Source organism: Lycium barbarum, chromosome 5 (genome assembly GCF_019175385.1).
Source record: "Lycium barbarum isolate Lr01 chromosome 5, ASM1917538v2, whole genome shotgun sequence".
Classification (NCBI taxonomy): domain Eukaryota; kingdom Viridiplantae; phylum Streptophyta; class Magnoliopsida; order Solanales; family Solanaceae; genus Lycium; species Lycium barbarum.
Genome location: NC_083341.1, coordinates 8,417,008 through 8,439,370, shown reverse-complemented (window position 1 = coordinate 8,439,370; position 22,363 = coordinate 8,417,008). Strand labels below are relative to the sequence as shown.

Genomic DNA, 22,363 nt, shown 5'->3' with positions numbered 1-22,363 from the left:
CACATCAATTTCGAACAGCTAAAGTCACATGTATCGCTCGATTTAGAATTTTAATTTTATGAATTTAATCATTTCATATTGGACTTATTATATTTTAAAAATTATAGATTTAAATCTATATTACAGATTTAATAGTTATTTAAATATACATTTATACTTTATATTACAAATATTAAATTCAAATAAAGCCAGTAATCCTGTATCGCCCCTAGTTTTGTAATAGAATGAAATTAAAGCACCTTATTCAGAACCAAGAAAGGAAAATCTTAATGTACTTGTAGGAAATGAAAAAGAACTAAAAACCCCACAGTTGCACGCGGACCCAAAAAACCTAGACCCCTTAGTACCAAACTGAGTATATTATGTTAAGGATAGTACTATTGAAACAACTCAGAACCAAAAGTGTACTAATTTCTTCCTCCTACAATCAAGAAAAGAAAAAGCACACTTCTGATTACATCAATATTGATCTAGGGTTCAAATTTCCTAGAACATGCAATATGGTTTTTTTTTTCTAGCTGAAGAAGAAAAAGGTAGCATATGGGGTTTCATGAATATGAGCTGAGAAAAGATTCTTGTTATTGGGTCTCAGTTTAAAAACCTCATTTAAACAAAGCAAGAAAAAAAGAAAAAAGAAAAAAGAAAAAAAGAAAGAAGAGAAACTTGACCTTTCCCTATATATTCTCTATCTTTACCCTTGGCCCTGTTGTTTTTCACTCTTTAATGTACTCCAATGTAACGGAAGAGATCTAGCTGGTTGGTGCCTCCAAGAAGACTATTTATTTGGTTGTTTACTAAGTCAAAAAATCATATTTTAAGTTTACTTATAAAAAAGGAGAGAGAAAAAGTCTTGTTGAGTACTGTAGATAGATAACTTCTGGTGAAGTCTTCCTTGGATAGTGAGCATCTTAGGTGAAAAAGTGAAGAACAAGAAAAAATGGCTAACCGATGGTGGGCTGGAAATATAGCTATGAATCCAATGGTTTCATCAAGAAGCAACACAGAAGAAGAAAATAACCCCAGAAGAGAGCAAGAATTCATGGATACAACGACTATCGAACCCATCACAACTACCACCACAAATAGCAGTGGAAGCAACAACACAAATCCAAACCCTAATGAAGGAGATGAGAATATCCAGAGTCCTGGAGGTCTGTCCTCGGGACCGTCGTCCAGTGGACAGCGTAGGGCTAGAGGAAGACCTCCAGGCTCAAAGAACAAACCCAAACCACCAATAATAGTTACTAAGGAAACCCCAAATTCCCTTAAGAGCCACGTGTTGGAAATTAAAACCGGTAGTGACATAATTGAAAGCATAGCCACGTTCGCTAATAGTCGCGGACGTGGCGTGTCCGTTTTGAGCGGAAGTGGGATAGTGACAAATGTGAAATTACGCCAACCGGCTATGGCCGGGGGCGTAATTACACTACATGGCAGATTCGAGATATTATCTCTCTCGGGAGCCTTTTTGCCTTCATCGAATTCGCCAGTTGGAGCTACGGCTACTGGACTAACGGTGTACTTAGCTGGAAGTCAAGGACAAGTTGTTGGTGGAAATGTTGCGGGTGAATTAATTGCGTCAGGGCCAGTTATGGTAATTGCAGCAACTTTTGCAAATGCTACATTTGATAGATTACCATTAGAGGATGAAGAGGAGGAGAATAATGTAAGTGAAGGGATGCAAATGCAATTACCTACAAATGCAGGGGTTGGTAATGGTGGTACTGGTAGTTTGCAGGGTGATGATCCATCTCCTCCTCCTTCTATGGCTATGTACAATTTGCCCACTAATGTTTTGCCTAATGGTCAAATGCCCCATGAAGTTTTCTGGGCTACTCCTCCTTCAAGGCCTCCTCCATCCTATTAATTAACTTAAATGGACTATAGTTAGTTACCCTTTTTTAGAAACTTTTATTTTTCCTTGTTGTAAGCCTATAATTAGGAAGATTATTGTATCCCTTGTGAATGTTTTGCTTTAATTAGGTTTCAGTTTATGTTTGTAACTTTGTATCCTTTAGGTTTTATCAATTTGGGTTTTACTTTTCTCTAAGCTACGCTTTTTGTAGAAATTGTTGAATTGTGCTTGATGTAGGTAACAACAATATAATCTTGGTCTAGACATGGAGAAGAATCAGTCACATTTATCCTGGAATTCAGGTATCATTATCTACTGCCGCCTTGATTTTTTAATAATTGTGGTGTGCGGGACTAGCTTGTGGCTTAAGTTAATTTAATGGGTACTTGCGTTGATTTATCCATCTTTTGCTTCTTTACATGATGTTCAAAGGCAGATCTTGACTTTAAATTGGATGGTTTCAATCTTTATGTTCTTATTAAATCATCCATTTATTTTTAATTATAAGTTCAAATTTTATTAACGGTTAATATCTCTGTAATTTTTCTCATATTTAAGTTGCCTTAAATGCTAGTTCAGTTGAACCCACATATTGCATCTGCCTATGGTGCTGTCTTACCCCTAGTAAAGCTTCTAATTTTGTTGCCTAATTATTGTATCTTCGATATTTAGCTATCTAGGTAAAATTATATCTTTATTTGCTAGCCATCTGGGTAGAATCATATATTCATTAGCTAGTTATCTAGGTTGAAAACTTGGTTCTGTGTTTCTAGTTTTAGCTTTTGTGAATGTTTCTGAGAAACTTAACCTGCAACTAAATTTGTACGTATTTTTATTTGAACAATTCTAAATTCGATATTCGAATCCTGCTGGTCCAACTAAATGAAATTTGTGTTGTAGAGGGCTCATTTAAACCTAGGACATTTGTTTCTCTGTCCGACTATTAACAAGTACTACCTCAGTCTAAATTCACGTGATACATTTTTTTTAGTCTTTCTCAAAAGAAACGATATATATCTATATTTATAAATAATTTGATTTTAAACTTTCCGTCCACACAAATATTTATAGTCTTTACTAGACTGGGTGTTTCATCAATATTCTTTTTTTTCTTAAATTTTGTGTCCAGTTAAATTATACTCCCTCTGAATAAAAAAAAAAAGTTCACTTAGCATTTTTTTTGGATCAAAAAAAGAGTTTACTTAGAAATCAAGAAAGAATTAATCTTGTTTTTTTATTTGTTTCTATTAAGTGTTATATGATTAAATTCTAATATTTATTTAATTTGAGGTAGTTTAGTTAAATTATTTTTTTTGATTTAGGAGTTAGTATTTTTTTTAAAAATGTGTAAATGGCTGAGTGACCTTTTTTGATTGAGAGGGAGTATCATATAACTTGAGGGAGTAGTAATAATGTCTTGCTTCGTCAGAAGATAGAAACTGATGATTTCTGTGTGAATTAAATTTGGATTGATCTAGCAAACTGCATGCGTAAGGTATGTTGGTAGATGGAGGTGTATAGAGCTTCTAGTGCTAATGTCAGAATTTCATTTAATGCGAGTAATTGTTTCTTGGAGCTGATAAGATATTATAATAATTGACAATTCAGACTTTGACTAGTTCATTTGTCACTTTCTCTATAAGGTCTTGGCTTTTGGTCAGTAATCACTTGAGGAAACCTTGCTATATATCCATTGATATCAAATTACTCCCATAAAAAAGAGCGTATACTTGGCTTTTTTGTTGAGTAAAAAAAGAATGTTCACTTATAAAGTTAAGAAAGAATACTGTATTTCTTCAAACTTAAGTGTTGTGATTAAATCTTAATATCTATTTAATTTGGGATATTTTAATCAAATTAATTATCTTTGTCTAAAAGTTAGTATATTTTTAGGGTTGTACAAATTACTAAGTGAGACTAATAATGTAGTGAGGAGTTCGGAGCCTAAAGGGTATAAAAATACACGGTATAAATCAAAAGGGAATGACCAAAAGTTTATATACCAAAAGGGGTATAACGTGGGCTGATCCACGTTATACCCCAAATTTTTTTTTATTCACGTTAAACAATATATTTTGTATAACGTGGATCAGTTCACGTTATAACAATATATATTTGTAAAGTGTCAGTCCTGCATAAAGCGTAGTTGCCATGAATTATCATTCATTTAGATAGAGAGACACAAATCTCTTCACGACTTTATTTGAAGACTCTAGGCACCTTATTACTTCTTTAGCATATTATTCTTTTTACTGTAGTCTCTAAGAGTGGTATTATCCTTATTAGTCTAGTCAATTGACCTTCAGTTTCTTTGCAGTATGATTCACGAAACACCTATTAACATTGGTATAGACAAAATAATTGTCCACCCACTTAGACTTAGGTCTCATATAATAAAGCATTATCATGACATTTTAAGTATATTTTTTTTGGGCTATTAAGACATCAATTAAGTTTTACTTTTCTGGCTATATAAATATCACATTAAAGGTACAATGAAAAACAATTAGTTATTCAGATCTTTTATATAACAATCCTGCATAAAGCGTAGTGAAACGCCTCCGCCTCTTCCTCCATTAAAAACTTACAGAACCTCTCCATCCATCTCCTTCTCCTTTTCCTTCTCCTCCATTTTTTTTTGATATTTTTTCTAACTCATATAATATTGTATGTTTATAGTAGATGTAGATATGTGTTTGTCTTGTATATCTTAATTGTTATTTTTTATTTGTGTTATTTTAATACGTATAAGATATATGTTTGTGGTATTTGTGTTATTTTAATTTGAACTTAAGATATGATTGTTAGAAGCATTATTATATAAAAGGTCCGATTTGTTTAGTAGCACTTTTGAAGAAATTTGTTGTTATGTTACTGTTATTTTTATGGATTGTTATATAAAAGATCTGAATAACTAATTGTTTTTCATTGTACCTTTAATGTGATATTTATATAGCCAGAAAAGTGAAACTTAATTGATGCTTTAGTAGCCCAAAAAAAATATACTTAAAATGTCATGATAATGCTTTATTATATGAGACCTAAATCTAAGTGGGTGGACAATTATTTTTTCTATACCAGTGTTAATCGGTGTTTCGTGAATCATACTGCAAAGAAACTGAAGGCCAATTGACTAGAGTAATAAGGATAATACCACTCTTAGAGACTACAGTAAAAAGAATAATATGCTAAAGAAGTAATAAGGTGTCTAGAGTCTTCAAATAAAGCCGTGAAGAGATTTGTGTCTCTCTATCTAAATGAATGATAATTCATGGCAACTACGCTTTATGCAGGACAGACACTTTACAAATATATATTGTTATACGTTTAAATTTTTTTTTAATTTTTTTTTCGGTTTTCGTCTGACAGGTGAAAAAAAAGTTTGGGGTATAACGTGGATCAGCCCACGTTATACCCCTTTTGGTATATAAATTTTTGGTCATCCCCTTTTGATTTATACCGTGTATTTTTATACCCTTTAGGCTCCGGACTCATGTTGTGAGACATTTGGTTCTCAAGTGTGGCGTTTCACCATTTTCTGCATCCTCTTGGTCAATTTGTTACCTCCGTCACTGATTATAACTGTCTATAAATTCCGGCAACTCTTACTTTGTCCTCTATCTATGATCGTTGCGTGTTTGGACATGTACTAATTGAACTTTTAAAGTATGTCATGGTCAAAATTGCCGACTACAGTTGATGGCGGCCGAAGGCCAACATTATTTAGTAATATTCACTATGTTAAAAAGAACGATATCATTACTTTTGAGCAGCATTTGAGTGGATAATCGTGAGTAGGAGTGACAAACGGATGGATTGGGTTGGTTCTCATATGGATTGGTGGAAAGCGGGTTAAATAAATAATGATCACTAACATTTAGTAGGGATAAAAAATAGATTAACCGATGGATATTATGAATGGCTTTATGAATAATTAGGTAGGATCCAAGCCAAAGCCAAAATAAGCTTAAATTCTTAGAAAGTAACAACTCATGAAAAATAACAAGCAGACAAATGATTTCAATAATATATATATTCATATTATTCATTTGAATATCCATTTTTAGTGGATAATATAAATATTTGATCTGTTTTCTAATGGTAAGTTATCCGTCACATATTTAATGGGTTGGATTGAATGGTTACTCGTCTTTTTGAACCATTGCACTAGCCCTAATCGTGAGTTCACAAGCGGGGAAAAATGTAAAGTGCGGGTTGGTTAAGAGAAAATTAATGTAAAATGCCCGCTCACCCAGCGCCAACCCGCTAGCACCCATCTAGGATGGAGCTAAATGGCGTAGGGATAATTGAAGATAAGCATGGTTTATATCCTATTGAGTCGTAGTAATGCTAATATCATTTACTAGGTAGGCATGGTTTATGTAATTTTTTTGCATGTAAAAATTGTTGAAAAAAAATAGTTATGTATATCTCAAAAAGAATTATAGTATCTCCCATTAAAATTGTAAGACAATTTTTGCCACCTTTCAATAGCCTTAATTGCTGTTATTGTGGGAATAAGCGAGCAAAATTGTCAGTTACCAGACATTCATTTTCCCGCCTTAAATAGTCATTTATTGACCATTATTCTAATTCAATTTCTCCAACGTTTTTTGACCCAATTAACATACCAATAAACTCTCTTTATTACGTTCATTCTTCTTTAGTAATTGGTATTAATATTACTTATCCGTTGGATACAAGAATATATCATCTTCTATATAAAAGGGATGTCCTACTCCATTGGGGGAATAGATCTATAGATAATTCTTTCTCCTATGTTTTATTAGTGTGCTGGATTTTCTTCTTTAATCTTTGTTAGATTCTGGCTCCTACTTTATCGTAGAAGAGCATGTTGAATCTTGGGATACATCTATACCGGGTGAAATATCCTTAAAGACAGTGTCTTAATTGACATGCCTCAAACTTTCAAGAATTTTCCTGCAAGGTTTGTGATCAAGTATTTTCTGACAAGATTCGTGATCAAGTATTTTCCGTAATATTTCCAACAAAAATATGAGTTAGATGAGACAAATTGTTTTCTTGCCTTCTATGAGAGTGCCATATAAAAAATATAGAGGGAGTGTGTTTTTAAATCCCAAAAGATTCTTAGTATTTACAGTGTTTTAAAAGGCGTTTCTGGGATGAGCCATACCAAAAACGCCCAAAGGCGTATTTTCGGGGTGTAAGTATCATGGGGCGTACACCCCAACCTTCGAGGCGTTCGCCTAGGTGTAAGCCCTAACATTCTGGGCGTTCATTTGGGGTGTAAGGCCCGAGAACTTTTTCAAATTGGAGCCAAAATTGCTTAATAAATCTTTGTTTAGAAGTTATATATTCAAAAGTTAACTTATAGTAAAATCTCAAACTAAAAATCTCAAAAAAGTCAATTTTTTTTAAAATTTTTTATCCTAATTTTATAATCTTTTCTCTTTGCTATTTATGGAGTAACATATTCACGTTAAACCTTTATATGCTGCAAACTACAAAGAAATAATTTTGTCCTCTCATTCTTACTACACTTCTATGCTTGCATTTTCCTTCTTCCTGTTTTATTTTCTTCAAAATCTTTTTATCATTCATCAATTTATCTTTTTCAAAATAGTTTTTAGTTTTAGAGTTTCTTTTGGTATCGCTCTAATTTGAAGATTCTATTTTGGCTATGTGTATTATAATGAGTATTAATTTGTTATCTAGTTTTAAGTTTAAAAACAATAATTTTATATTATTGTCATTTTTATCTTTGAATTATTAGGATAGAGTATCATTTTTACAACTTTAATTATATATGTTTCATCATGGTCATGTTATTGGTGTAATGCATCTTTACGTCATTCACTTTTTCAAGATTTTTTTAATGGTTTGTTCAGATGTTAGCATTTTAATAATAGATATATACCTTTTTCCATTAAATTTATTATTTTAATATTTTTTGAATTTATATGTTTATTTTATTAATTTGTAAAATATTAAAAATTGAATACCCATGGGGCTTCCGCCTTGTGCCTCGGGGTTTATGTCCTATCGGGGCATATGTAAAACGTCTCGCCTTACTGAAACCCACGACCACAAGGTTAAGAGCCTTGCGCTTTACCAACTGAGTTAGACGGGCAATACATTGCAATACTAGTTAAAGCTATTTCCGTAAAAGATAAGAAGAAAATTGTATGAATACTAGCACATCTTGTCTTAATAAAATTAGTATAATACTCTTCGCGTTTTAGTTTATGTTTCTTAGGCCCAATTTGCAGGGGCATATCCATAAAGTCTATAGGCGGATTTAGGAGAATTCAATAGCTTTGCTCAAACCCGTAATTTTCATCGGTGTTAAATAATGAGTTGTTCGATATTCAAGTTTTAGAGTTAAAAGTGCAGCTGTAGGATGCACTTTTTCATCTCTTTCTCACAGAGTTAGACAACGAATTTTAAATATCTAGAAATATTTGAATGTGAACCAATTATTATCGCTGTAAGAACTCATAAGCTTTCAATTTTGGATCCGCCTCTCCCTATTTGTAAAAGGATCAGTGTTGAAGCAGAAGACAGACAACCTTAGCTTGTTATATATGCTCATCAATGAATATGTAATTGTGTGCGTTTTATTGTGTTATTAAGAACCATGCATGTTTGCTTGAAGAAGATATATTTAAAAGCGAAGGGCATATGAGCGAGCATCTAATGGGCTTGAATTAGGAGATTACATTTTGATAATGGAGATTACACTAAGATCTAAAGGAATGTGCATGTACATTTTTAGTCAATTGGCATAACTTGATCGCTTATTGAGGTTGATCCTCATGTTAAGTGTTTGCATTTCTATGGAATATCGATTTGGTCTTTTTCCAATTAGACAAGAAATCTCCTCCTTCCGTGATTATGATTTATTGTTGTGGGGAAATTGACAGTACATATGATTTTCTTTAGGTTACCGGCTATGCCTCATTTGGCCATAGATTTGTTTCAAAACTTAAAATAGTACTCTTTGTTTGTCAAATTGGCCTAATATTTCAATTTCAGACTTAGAAATATAAAATTTGAAGTTTTGTAAACAGGTTTTATGATTTTTTCAAGTTTTCAATCACATCACTTTAGCTTTGTTTCATGTTGAAATGTTAACTTCAAATATTATTTCTTTTCAAATCTCAATCAAATCATCTCCAAACTCCTAGTGTCACCATTTGGGTTAATTTGAATAAGAAATTTTGTTTTGGAGCTCAATGTTGTTGGACTCATGATCGACTACCATGATTGTACGGGGTTCAACTAAATTTTCAGCGTGTGCAAAATTCTCATTTAGAAAGCATTATAAGTGTAGCATTTTGAATATTTTGCTCTCTTAACATATTTCATCTTGTTCTCTTTCCTCAATAAATATTTACTACATTAATGATGAAATCTCTTAAATGTTAGTATGTGAACTCACAAAATCAGCCCATTGATGTAATTAATACTAGGGTAAAATGGGGAAAAACAACTTAATTTTATCTTGAGTAAATAAAGCGACAAATATTTTGAGACGGAGGGAGTACTGTGCTAATAAATTCATTTATCTTTATTTTTATTTATAGGTGAACATAAATTCTTAAGTCCAATAGACACAGTAAAGCATCTATTCTAACACTAGTTAGGGAAGACCCGTGCTCAATCCGGGCCCAAACTCAAAATATAGAATTAGAAATTTCCATTAAATAAGTATAATGTGTCACATTTTCTTCCACATAATTAATTTAACGTATTTGTAGGTTAATGATATCTTGTTGATAATTTTTAAAATTATTAAAATTCTTCGTCACACAATTAGATGATTTGAATGAAAAATTTATTTAAGTAGAAAAATTAGCAAATCTCAAAGGGACACAGTGATTCGATATCCTACTAACATAATAAAGATAAAGTATAATAATTACAACTTGTGAAGCTCATAAATCAAAAAATAGTTTTGTATTTTTGTGAATTTGTGAGCGTGTGATTTTATTCACAGATAAAAATCAATTTGTTTTGATATTTGTAGATTTTCACTCGTTATTTTGAGTCAAGTGTTTATGGCTTTATGCTAGTTAAATGTGATTTTTAACCTTAGTTTTAGATGAAATTCAAGAAATAACTTATATTTATTAAATGAACCTCAAGAGTCAATAAAATTTTATTCTTCATATATACTCTATACTTAAAAAGATAAAATTTAGTTAACTAAACAAGAGATTTTAAAGATACTCCAATCTTGACGGATAACATTGTTTTCATTACAACACTATATGACATGATGTAATAAATTTATTTATGTATTTATGAAAAATCATAGATATTTCAAAGGCGACGTATAAAATTGTACATAAATTTTTTAATCGGTTAAATTACATTCTTGAAATTTTAACTAAATTATCTTATATATCTCAATTAATATTAATCATTCTTTCACCACATCTCTCCATATTTATTAGAGCACGGGTAAAGGTGAAAAAAATAAAAAAAAACTATCTTGATTTTTTAAAATAACAAATATTTTAGATAAAATAGACTAGAAAGACTAAATAATATTTAAAGATATTTTTTTTAAAACACATATGAGCTCATTAAAGGATAAATATAAAGTAAAAAAAAAATGCCCACATGTAAGTAAAAGAGTTTTCAGAAATTCTTAAATTTCATAATGCAAATATAAATTAAAAGAAAAGCCTACATGTAAGAATCTATACCAAACAAACCAACAACAGGAGAAAAAACCGTCCGAAAATAATAAGCAACAAATGAAAAAGGAGAAAATGAGAGAGCAACAAGAAGTAAAATATCTAGCAATGAAATGACTGTTTTTTAGGTTAATAGATAAGATCGATAGAAGAAAGTAACATGAGAAATAAGGTAGGAAGTTCGATAGCTTTTGAAAATACATTATAAGGACTAAAAAGTAAATTTGACTCTAAAAAGTAAAAAAAGACCTAAAAGTAATTAATTAAAAAGTTTAGCATTAATCTATATCTTCTATATATAATATAAAGCTAGGCATAAACAATCCTATGTGGCACCTCTCTATGACTTCAATTGGCATTTATCTTTTTTCTCAATTTTTTAACATTTTCCTCTTCATTTCTCTATTTAATTAAATAAAATTACAATTAAAGGTTTCATCCCTCCAATCATAATAATGACTCACTCACCATTTAATAGTTTTATATTTGCCATCACTTGCCACTAATAATTACACCTATTCAAAATATTAAAATCATATAAAACGATCAATTAAATAAAAAATCGTTACAGAAACCCAAAAGTCACACCACTTCAATATAATTTAAGGGTTGTCCATGGAAAGCATGCAGCTGTTTGTCTCCGATTTCTATTTTGGGGTTAGGTATGTCCAATCTTGTGTAACTCTTCTTTGATTAGTTCTTATGTGAAGACAACTTCTTTGTTTTAGGTAAATTTCAACACTCTAAAATCAAAAGTGATGAAATTAGTATATGAATATGAGAAGATTTTGCTTTCTTTTCATATTGAATTATTAACAAAATATTAACCTCTCATCAATCTGGTAGTTTAAGTTACTTTTGCTTTTAATTTGATTTTTCTGTTTTGGATAATTTCTATTTGTTTTTATTTTGTCAGTAGATCAGACATAGAACAAGTATTTAAAGGTAATGTTCTTTGTTGCTTTTCCTTTTTTTTTTTTAAAAAAAACTTAGTACTGAATACAGACAACAGTAGGTAACATGCTAAAAGAGTTACTATATGATGTTAATTTATAACTTTGAATTGTATGATTTGGACAGCGACAATTATGGATTAGCAATAATACTTCTAACATGATATTTCTTTTCCTGTTTTCACTTCTAACAGACTTTTTTTTTCACTCCTTAATCTTTTGCTTTGTATTGTATTTTTGGAGTTACTGGCAGTTCCGTCTAACTGATCTCTATGGATCTGAGAATGTACAATAGATTATTTATAACTCTAAGCTCTCCTTGATAGTGTTTACCCCGAATTCGGATAATCAATCAAATTTGTAAGTGGGTGTAGGATATGTGTTTGAGTCTTGATGAATGTTAGGTAGAGAGAATATGCATATAAGAGTTCTTTGATAGAACAACTAGTGATGACAATTTACTATGAATATAAACGTTGATAAACAATGCGAAATACTTGATGGAAGAAACACAACATAAATGAAAACGAATAGCCTTGATCGGACCAGATATTGAGAGAGAGATTATATATATGAACTCTTCTATTACAAATGTTCTTGGAAAGTAAAAGGAGTCAACCCTTACAAAGGAGGGGGATATGCCCTATTTATAGTGTGACTTCCATGGGTTTCATCCAATATGAATTAATAAAATAATAATAATAAGGACAGCTCTGCACGGATTTGGTGCGATTAGACTGACGGCGCCGTCTGACACACGCATGGTGGGTAGTTGACCATGACAGGACGCTACTGGCACGTGGCTCGCGTGTAACAGCCACACGGACCAACGGATACTCGGACCAACAGCTGTACAGACCAACGGCTATACGGACCAACGGCCACGAATGCTCGGGTCACCGGGCTTGGTCGTTCCAATGACGAAGAAGGCAGATCAGTCGGTCCCCTCGCTCCACCGGTTTGCCTCGCATCCGGTTTTTACCGTATACAGATAGCCCCACACTTCCCGGATCTCCGATCTATCGGAGTAACGGGGAGTGGATAACTTCTGAAACCGGTGGCCCTGTCAGCTCGTCGTTACCTTTTTATTTTGGCGGGAACGGTTGCGTAACACCTCCTCTTTTATCGGCCACGTGTCACACCCCGGGTGGTCTGCTTCTGCCAACCGTCATTTGCACGTCTCTTCGAGTCGCTTCGCATTAATGAGGGGAGCACGTGGCGCCCCTTGATTGGTCGCCCTCGGCAACTGTTCCTCTCTCATGCCTATATAAGACTCCTTACCCGTTCACTTTATCATTTTTACGCATTGCTCTTCTTCAACTTCACTCCATTTCTGCGTTTTCCCATCTGCACCACACGTAATTAACTCCATATTTGATTTGCTCGTTAATTCATTGCTTCATACTACGTGCGAAAGGACCGACTTTATCACCATTTATGTCAGCTATTCTTGCTCGAGTGTTGTTTGTTTCGTACTTTGTCACACCTCGATCCACCAGTTCCTTCATTCTTCTTAAAATCCTTTCTCGAATCCTCTTTCCTTCATATTTCCGAGATGTCTGAAACCACTTTCCATGATGCTCCACCGGTGTCATCCCCGGGGGCCGAGCCCGCATCTCCGGCTAAGTTCGAGCCCACGGCTTCGGATATCATACCGGCTAAATTCAATTTTAACAAAGGCCTCGAGGTCGAAAAGCCCTCATTCGTTTCAGACAGGGGAGTCGACGTGAGGCGGTACCCCGCATCTATTACCGAGGAGAGGCTCGATATAGTCTGGGCCGATTGTGGGTGGGACACTCGTCCAGTTCGGGTTTTCGCCCCCGGACCAGATGAATCTGTCACCGATCATCGTGAAGGGTTTCTATACGTTTACACATATCCTTTCACCCTCAAACTCGACCCTTCGGTGGATCCGGTAATTCTCGACACGTGCCGGACTTACGGTGTTACGTTGGCTCAGATCGGCCCAATTATTTGGAGGGTCGTGGCGTGTCTCTGGTTGTTGGCCAACGACGCCGAGAAGGAGTTCACACTGGCCCACCTGATACGCCTATACTCCCCGAGGCTGTTCCGGGGTGCCGTAATGAAATTGGCCAAGCGCAGCCGGAACCCATTTTTCTCGAAAATGGATGAAGACAGAGACCGAGGATGGTTGGAGCGATAGGTCCGGGTGAAGACCGAGGACATCATTCCGGCCGATTGCATGCCTTTCCCGGAGAAGTGGAATAACAAGCGTAAGTCCGGAACTTCGAACAATTGCTTTAGCACGCTTCATCAAATTTTTATTCCGTTTTCTCACTATTACTTTCTTGCTTTCGTCAGCCAACGGGTACGTCCCTCCGGTAATTCGGAATCTGAACGACTGGGTCACTGCGCTCCTCGACCAGCATCCTTATGACAACCGGACATGGGCCCACCTGTCACATGGTCGATGGGTCGTCCAGAATCACGGTAGTCTTCTACTTCTATTCTACTGTATCCTTCTTTGTTCGTTCCGTCCTTCGACCTTCGCTAACATCTTATCTTTTCAGGTTTTCCTAAGGGCTCGGTAGCCCCTCGATCGGAGTCGGGGACCGCTCTCTCAGCACCGGCGTCCGAGTTTGACACGGCGGGTTCTTCCCGTGTTCTAGCCGATGCTACAAAAACAAAAAGGCCCTCCGAAAAGGGGCAGACGCCCAAAATGAAGAAAGCAAGAAGCATTGCTCGGCCTTCAAGGGAAGAGACGGAGCCCGATATCATTGTTCGGAGGGTCGGCTCGGTTCCCTCTGTGGCTCCAATACCTGAGGAGGCGGTCTCCGTTCCATCCTTCCCTTCTATCGGTGAAGGTCTCTTGGTTCCTGCTCCACGTTCAGGTGCGGAAGAAATACTTTCCCCGGCTCCTCTTCGGTCGATTGACTTTGTCGACATTTCAGGTGAAACTTCTTCGGAAGATACTCCCCTACAAAGGAAAAGGGGGTCCGGGGAAGCGGCCGCTGCCGAAGCCGATCAGAGAACCGCCCCGGTACCGGAGAGCGAAGCCCCCACAGATGCCTGACCGTCTCCCGAGCACGAGCCTGCCACTACTGCGGAGCCTCCAGCCTTTGCTGAAAATATTGAGGCTGCTCCAAGTTCATATACCCCGGCACCGCGGGTTGATGATTTTGATGATCTGTTTTCGCGCACTCCCCCTGCTACCGGCGAGGTTGCGGGCTTTGGCCATCTCCCTATTCCTCGAGCCACAAGGCCGGCCAACCGGGCCTCCGAATCTGGTGCCAGGGATGGCTTGGTGACTATCTTCCCGGCCCCGAGCGTGGAGCCAAGGAGGACCAGATCGGTTGTAGTCACCGTCCCCGAGGACTGCAACTTTCTATCGCGTCCGGTGGGCGTAGCGAGCTATTTGCGACCCCTTGTTTCTGAATCGGACAAGCGCAAAATAACTGGGGTCACTTGGCAGTGCCTTATTAACGAGAGTATGCATGCGGGCAACTGGGTAAGATTCTTAGCCAACCTTGGAGAGTTTATCCGAGGATTTTGTCCTTACTTTGCCTAAATATCTAACTTGTTTTTACCTGCAGAGTGTGGTGTTGGTTAACGAAGCCTTCATCCGTGCCCAACACGAGATGGACGATATTCGAGGCCAACTGGATGCCCAGGGCCAAGAAATGGAGAAATACCAGCATCTTCTTCGGGAGAAGGAGGAAGAGTTGAACCGGGCGGCCGTATTGGCCAACCTCCGTCCTGAGCTCGATGCGGCTAAAGACGAAAACCGCCGTTTGTGGAGTGAACTGGTCGCCATGACCGACTATAACCGGAGCCTTGAGGCTGACAAGATCGGCCTTAGCCGGGATAAAACCCAGTTTTCCTTGAGGCTAGATGAGCTTGAGACCACGGTTTCCCGCCTCCGGGAGGAACTGGACTCGGTGAAGGCTGATGCTACGGGATTGGATGAGAGAAACCGGCAGCTTGACTCCGAAGCTGCTTTGTTCAACGAGCGCGGGAGGGTGTTCGAGGAGAAAGCCGAAGAGCGGTCTCGGGTATGTGAGGGCCTAAGGGACGAGCTCGAGGGGGCGATTATTGCCAATGACGGCCTTAAGGCCGAGCTAGAGGCGGCCACCCGTACGAGAAGTGTCCTCGAGGAGAACCGGGCTGATCTGGAAGCCAAATTGGCCAAAGCTGAGGCCGATTTGGAAGAAACCTGGAAAAGTGTGGAGTCGGCTGAGGCTCATACAGCTATTGTCGCCTAGTATGAGAAGTGGAAGTCTCGGCGAATCACCCTCGAGCAAGCTGAGCACGGCTTTTCGGATCTTCCGACCCTGATACTCGAAGCCAAAAGGATGGAGGAGTAGGCCAACCGTGCTCTTGGGTCCGAGTCAGATGATTCCGAGCGGACCGAGTCCGACCACTCATCTTCCTCTAGCCATGCCGGATAGCATAGGGCTTGTGCTTCATTTTTTGCCTTTGCTTTTTGTAGGATTTTTTTGGTTTTTGGTGTAAAGAGCATCCCTTGTATATATAAAGAACGTTTTCTTCTTATTTCTTTGTTTTGAATGTTTGCCATTATTTTCGTCATGATCGTTGGTCCGTTTTAGGATAGGTCGACTCATAGTCGTTAAATCCCCGTGCCCGTGGGACTTATCCGATGCTTCATAAGTTCAGATGTCTCCGAATTACGATAGGCATTTTCTTTAGGGTCGGTATTTTTTCAACCTTGGCAAAGTTTTTGATGTAGCAGTCCCTGTTTTGGGGAAATTTGCTGAGCTTTGGCTTGGGTCATTGTGACCTTGTCGCCTTTGTCGAATTTCGGGCACAATCCTCGATATAGAGTATGTGAGTGGGGCAGTGCCGGAATACGGCGGTTACCATCGGGGCGAAGATCTTTTAACAGAAAGACACCCAAGATTTTGTTATACCAGCTTTTGATAACTTTGCGTTTGCAAAATGTTTGTACATATGAGAATTTTAATTCCTTGTACCTTTGCTGTAGCAAATATACAACGGGACACGATTCGTTACGATCGTTTGGTCCTTACATCGAAGGCTATGGTCGGTGACTGGGCCTTAGTTTTGTCGTAGCAAATGCTAAACGGGACACGATTTATTATGATCGTTTGGTCCTTACATCGAAGGCTATGGCCGGTGGCCGGGCCTTAGTTTTGCCGTAACAAATGCTAAATGGTACACGATTCATTATGATCATTTGGTTCTTACATCGAAGGCTATGGCCGGTGACCGGGCCTTAGTTTTGCCGTAGCAAATTTTGACTTTCTCTGTTTTCCCCGATCGGGGTTTCTTCGATTGAGGGCACAATAATGTATTCCCCTAGCACTTATCCGAGCTGCTAGGTCGGGTGAGTGCTATTAAGTCCCCAATCGGAGGGAGTGGCTTTGAAATTCTGGGAGTCGGTCCCTTATCTTTATCGAGTAACACGTTTTACTTGTTGTCTCATTAAAAACCTTGTCGGAAAACCCATTTTGGGACAAAACCGTACTAAGGAAAAGAGTGCAACACGTGCTTTCAGGCCTAAATTCTAGCTCTGTCCTGTTCTTGGTTTCCTACAAAAGAGAAAGGTCAATAGGAGAAAATTGGTGGGGGGGGGGGTGTCCATACCTTAGCAGTAATATCTTTTCAGATGAGTCACATTCCAGTTATTGCGCAACCGCTGCCCGTCCATGGACTCCAACTGGTATGACCCTTTGCCCGTTATCCCGGTTACCTTATACGGGCCTTCCTAATTCGGACCCAACTTTCCCTCATTGGGATTCTTGGTGTGCAGGGTAACTTTTCGAAGTACCAAGTCTCCGATTTGGAAGTGTCGAAAATTGGCTCTTCGGTTGTAGTACCTTTCCCGTCTTTGTTTTTGGGCCGCAATACGGACCAATGCGCTTTCGCGTAGTTCATCCGCTAGGTCGAGTTTTACGGCTATGGCCTCCTCGTTTGACTCCTCGGTGGTATATCTGAACCGGAGAGTCGGTTCGCCAACTTCCACGGGGATAAGGGCTTCGGTCCCGTAGACCAATGAGAACGGGGTTTCCCCGGTGCTTGATTTGGATGTAGTTCTGTAAGCCCACAGCACCTCCGGTAATATTTCTCTCCAGTGTTGCTTTGATGCTTCATGTCTTTTTCTCAAATTTTGAATTATTGTTTTGTTCGTAGATTCTGCCTGTCCGTTTGCACATGGGTGATATGGGGTTGACACGATTTTCTTGATTTTCAAACCCTCGAGGAAATTGTTGACCTTGCCACCTACAAACTGAGGACCGTTATCACAAGTTATCTCGGCAGGGATGCCGAAACGGCAGATGATGTGATCCCATATGAAGTCGATGACTTCCTTTTCTCTGATTTTTCAAAGGCCTGCGCTTCAACCCATTTAGAGAAATAGTCAGTCATAAACAAAATGAAACGGGTCTCACCTGGTGCCCATGGTAACGGGCCCACGATGTCCATTCCCCATTTCATGAAAGGCCAGGGTAAGACCACCGAGTGCAGTAGCTTTCCGGGTTGGTGAATCATCGTGGCATGTTTCTGACACCCATCACATTTTCGGACGAAATATTTAGAGTCCTCGTCCATCCGGTTCCAATAATAACCGGCCCTGACGATCTTTCGGGCCAGAGGCTCGGCACCGGAGTGGCTGCCACAAGTTCCTTTGTTCACCTCTCTCATCACATATTCCACTTCACCGGGGCCCAAACATTTAGCCAGGGGCCGAGGAAAGATCGTCGATACAATTGACCGTCTATCAAGCAAAAACGGGTTGCCTTTGTTCTTAGTGACCACGATTCCTTTGGGTCGTTTGGGAGCTTACCATCACGCAAGTAGTCAATGTACCTGTTGCGCCAATCCCAAGTTAGACCCATTGTGTTTATCTCGTCATGTCCGTTTTCTATGGCCGTGTTTGACAGGTGCACCGTTGTCCCGGGGTTGATTTCATCCCCGTCGACCGAGGATCCCAAATTTGCCAATGCATCGGCTTCGCTATTCTGCTCCCTCGGTATGTGCTGCATGGTCCATTCTCTAAATTGATGAAGTACCACTTGGGTTTTCTCGAGGTACCTCTGCATCCGTTCATCCTTGACCTCGAAGACGCCGTTCACCTGGTTTGCGACCAAGAGCGAATCGCATTGTGATTCGATGACTTCGGCTCCCATACTTCGAGCTAACTCCAAACCTGCAATCAAAGGATCATACTGGGCTTCATTGTTAGTCAATTTAGCAGTTCTAATGGACTGTCGAATGACATCCCCGGCTGGGGTTCTAAGGACGATCCCCAGCCCGGAACCTTTAAGGTTCGAGGCTTCATCCGTGTGTAGAGACCAAATGTCCGTGGTCTTTCCCGAGGTCAGCAAAAATTCCTTTTCGACCTCGGGGACCATAGCTGGGGCAAAGTCTGCCACGAAATCGGCCAAGATTTGGGATTTGATGGCCGTTCGAGGTTTATACTCGATATCGTAACCGCTAATTTCTACAGCCCATTTTGTTAACCTACCTGACAACTCTGGTTTATGCATGATGTTTTTCAAAGGGTAAGTGGTTACTACACATATGGGGTGGCTTTGAAAATAAGGTTTGAGCTTTCTGGAAGCGCTTACCAGTGCTAAGGCCAACTTTTCCAAATGGGGGTATCGGGTCTCCGCATCCCCCAAAGTTCTACTCACATAATAGACAGGGAATTGCGTACCTGATTTTTCTCGGACCAAAACGCCACTTACCGCCACTTTGGAGAGAGCTAGATAGAGGAAGAGAGTCTCGTCGGCCTTCGGTGTGTGCAGCAACGGGGGGCTAGACAAGTACATCTTCAACTCTCGTAGAGCTTCTTGGTACTCCGGTGTCCAAACGAAGTCGTTCTTCTTCCTGAACAGAGAGAAGAAACGGTGACTCTTGTCCGAGGACCTCGATATGAAGCGACTCAGCGCCGCTATTCTTCCGGTGAGCTTTTGCACCCCTTTTATGTTGTTCACAACCTCGATGTCCTCGATGGCCTTGATCTTGTCCGGATTGATTTCAATTCCCCGGTTTGACACCATGAAACCTAGAAATTTACCGGACCTTACCCTGAAGGCACATTCTCCGGGTTGAGCTTCATGTTGTATCTGCGGAGCACATCAAAAGTTTCCTGCAAATGCTTTAAATGGTCCTTTGTTTCCAGGTACTTAACGACTATATCGTCAACATAAACTTCCATCATTTTCCCTATTTGTTCTTCGAACATTCCATTAACTAGGCGTTGATAAGTTACACCAACATTTTTTAATCCGAAAGGCATGACGTTATAACAGTAAGTCCCATAACGGGTGATGAAGGATGTTTTCTCTTGATCCTCCGGGTGCATCCGAATTTGGTTATACCCGGAGTAAGCATCGAGAAAACTTAACATTTCATGCCCGGCTGTCGCATCGATCATTCTATCGATGTGAGGTAATGGAAATGAATCCTTCGGGCATGCCTTGTTTAAATCCTTATAATCAACACACATTCAACATTTATTACCTTTTTTGGGCACCACCACTACGTTGGCAAGCCAATCCGGGTATTTCACCTCCCGGATGGAACCTATTTTTAAAAGCTTTGTTACCTCGTCTTTTACGAAGGCGTGTTTTGGCTCCGCCATGGGCCTTCTTTTTTGCTTAACCGGGGGAAACTTCCCGTCCAAGCTGAGTTTGTGAGATGCCATCTCCGGTGATATACCTGTCATATCGATATGCGACCATGCAAAGCAATCGGCGTTAGCTCGAAGAAACTCAATTAATTTGTGCCTGAGCTCCAGGGTAAGCCCCGTGCCCAGGTATACCTTTTTGTCCGGTAAGTACTCGAACAGGATGACCTGCTCCAGCTCCTCTACGGTCGACTTGGTCGCATCCGAGTCATCCGGCATGACAAAAGATCTGGGTACCCCGAAATCATCCTCTTCACGCACTGAATCTGGCCCAGTATTCTTTGATTGCTATTGGGGGAACTCCCCCCCCCCCCCCCGGTTATACCCTTTTCTTCCTGAGCCGGCTCCTTGGGCCGGGGCACCGCCTCCTCTACTGCGAACATTTCCTTTGCTGCGGGCTGCTCTCCTTGGATGGTTTTCACCCCCTCCGTGGTGGGGAATTTCAACAAATGATGCAGCGTTGAAGGTACTGCCCTCATGCTATGTATCCAGGGTCTGCCCAGTAATGCATTATACTTCATGTCCCCTTCGATCACGTAGAACAGAGTTTGTTGAATGGTGCCATCGACGTTTGCGGGCAATGAGATCTCCATTTTGTGGTTTGGCTTGCCATGTTGAACCCGCTGAGCACCCGGGTTGCCGGTACGACCTGATCAAGCAGCCCAAGCTGTTCGACCACTCTCCACCGGATGATATTGGCCGAGCTACCTGGGTCAATCAAAATTCATTTAACCTTAGTTTTAAAGATAAGTATAGAAATTACCAACGCATCATTGTGCGGTTAAAGGATGCCCTCTGCGTCCTCGTTACCGAAGGAATTGGAGCCCCCGGATAAGTGATCTCGGGTGCGTTTTTCCCGAACAATAGAAATATTTGTTCGTTTCATTACCGGCCCCCGAGGGGCATCAACACCCCCAACTATCATGTTGATTGTATGCTGGGGTTCCACCGGCTCGGTCCTTCGATGCGCCTCCCTTTCCTTGTAATGACTTTTGGCCCGCTCGCTCAGCAGATCTCGGAGATGACCGTTCTTTAGTAACCGGGCTACCTCTTCTATCAACTGGCGACAGTCCTCCGTTTTATGACCATGGGTTTCGTGGTATTCACACACCATGCTCGGGTCCCGTTGGCCCGGGTCCGACCTTAGAGGTTTTGGCCATCTCACGTCCGGAACACGACCAATGGCCGAGACTAGGCCTGACGTGTTGACGTTGAAATTGTATTCTGATATCTTCGGTAAGTCCTTGGTGCCAGCGGAGCTTCCGGCATCGCTCCTGAACGAGAGACCCCAACTGTTCGATGGGCGCTCGATCCGCTTGTTTCCCGTCCGGAGAAGTGGCTCGGGCTATCCCTCGATTTCTCCGTCCTAAGATTTAGCTTCTCAGAATGGGAATATGGCCGATATCTTTCCTTCGACGATTAGGTCTTCATTGCATTCCCCTTTTTTGGTCTTTCAAAATTCCTGCCCGTACTAACCGACCCCGGGGGAAACTCAAATTGATCATCTTCCACCCGAATCTTCGACTCGTATCTGTTGTGGACATCAGCCCATGTCACGGCCTCGTACTCCAGCAGGTTGTATTTTAACTTGAATGAAGTCGTCAGGCTTTGAACATTGAGCCCCTTCGTGAAGGCCTGTGCGACCCACTCTTCGAGGACCGGAGGAAGCTCCATTCGTTCTCTTTGGAACCGGTTCACAAACTCTCGGAGCAACTCGTCGTCCCTTTGGGCTATGCGGAAAATGTCCGCCTTTCGGGCCTGTACCTTTCTGGCACCGGCATGAGCTTTCACGAAGGCATCGGCGAGCATTTCGAAGGAAGTGATCGAATGCTCGGGCAGATGGTCGTACCATGTCAACGCTCCCTTCGACAGAGTCTCCCCAAATTTCTTCAATAACACTGACTCGATTTCATCTTCCTCCATGTCATTGCCTTTTACGGCACAAGTATGTGAGGTCACGTGCTCGTGGGGGTCCGTTGTGCCGTCATATTTCTGTATGTCCGGCATTCTCAACCTTTTTGGGATCAGTTTCGGAGCCGCGCTCGGAGGAAAAGGCCTTTGGATGTACCTTTTCGAGTTCGGCCCCTTTAGCAATGGCGGAGCCCCCGAGATCTGGTCCACTCGGGAATTGTATGTCTCGACCCTTTTTTCGGTCGAGTCTACCCGTTTCACCAAAGTCTCGAGCATCTTCAGAACCTCGGTGGAAGAACCAGCTCCGGAGCCGTTGCTCTCG

The 22,363-nt window shown here is 39.9% G+C and overlaps 2 protein-coding genes across 2 annotated transcripts; both read left to right on the top strand.

The window, feature by feature from the left end:
- Positions 1-330: 330 nt before the first annotated feature.
- Positions 331-2,152, top strand: LOC132640345 (AT-hook motif nuclear-localized protein 15). The gene has a single exon (XM_060356902.1). The coding sequence runs from the start codon at positions 938-940 to the stop codon at positions 1,865-1,867; it is 930 nt and encodes a 309-aa protein (XP_060212885.1). The 5' UTR covers positions 331-937; the 3' UTR covers positions 1,868-2,152.
- Positions 2,153-15,136: 12,984 nt separating this feature from the next.
- LOC132639154 (uncharacterized) lies at positions 15,137-15,718 on the top strand. The gene has a single exon (XM_060355636.1). It carries the CDS (start codon positions 15,137-15,139, stop codon positions 15,716-15,718), a length of 582 nt encoding a protein of 193 aa, XP_060211619.1.
- Positions 15,719-22,363: the final 6,645 nt, after the last annotated feature.

Excerpts from the sequence above, each read along its gene's own strand:
- LOC132639154 (XM_060355636.1), top strand. The coding sequence starts at position 15,137 with ATGGAGAAATACCAGCATCTTCTTCGGGAGAAGGAGGAAGAGTTGAAC.
- LOC132640345 (XM_060356902.1), top strand. The coding sequence starts at position 938 with ATGGCTAACCGATGGTGGGCTGGAAATATAGCTATGAATCCAATGGTT.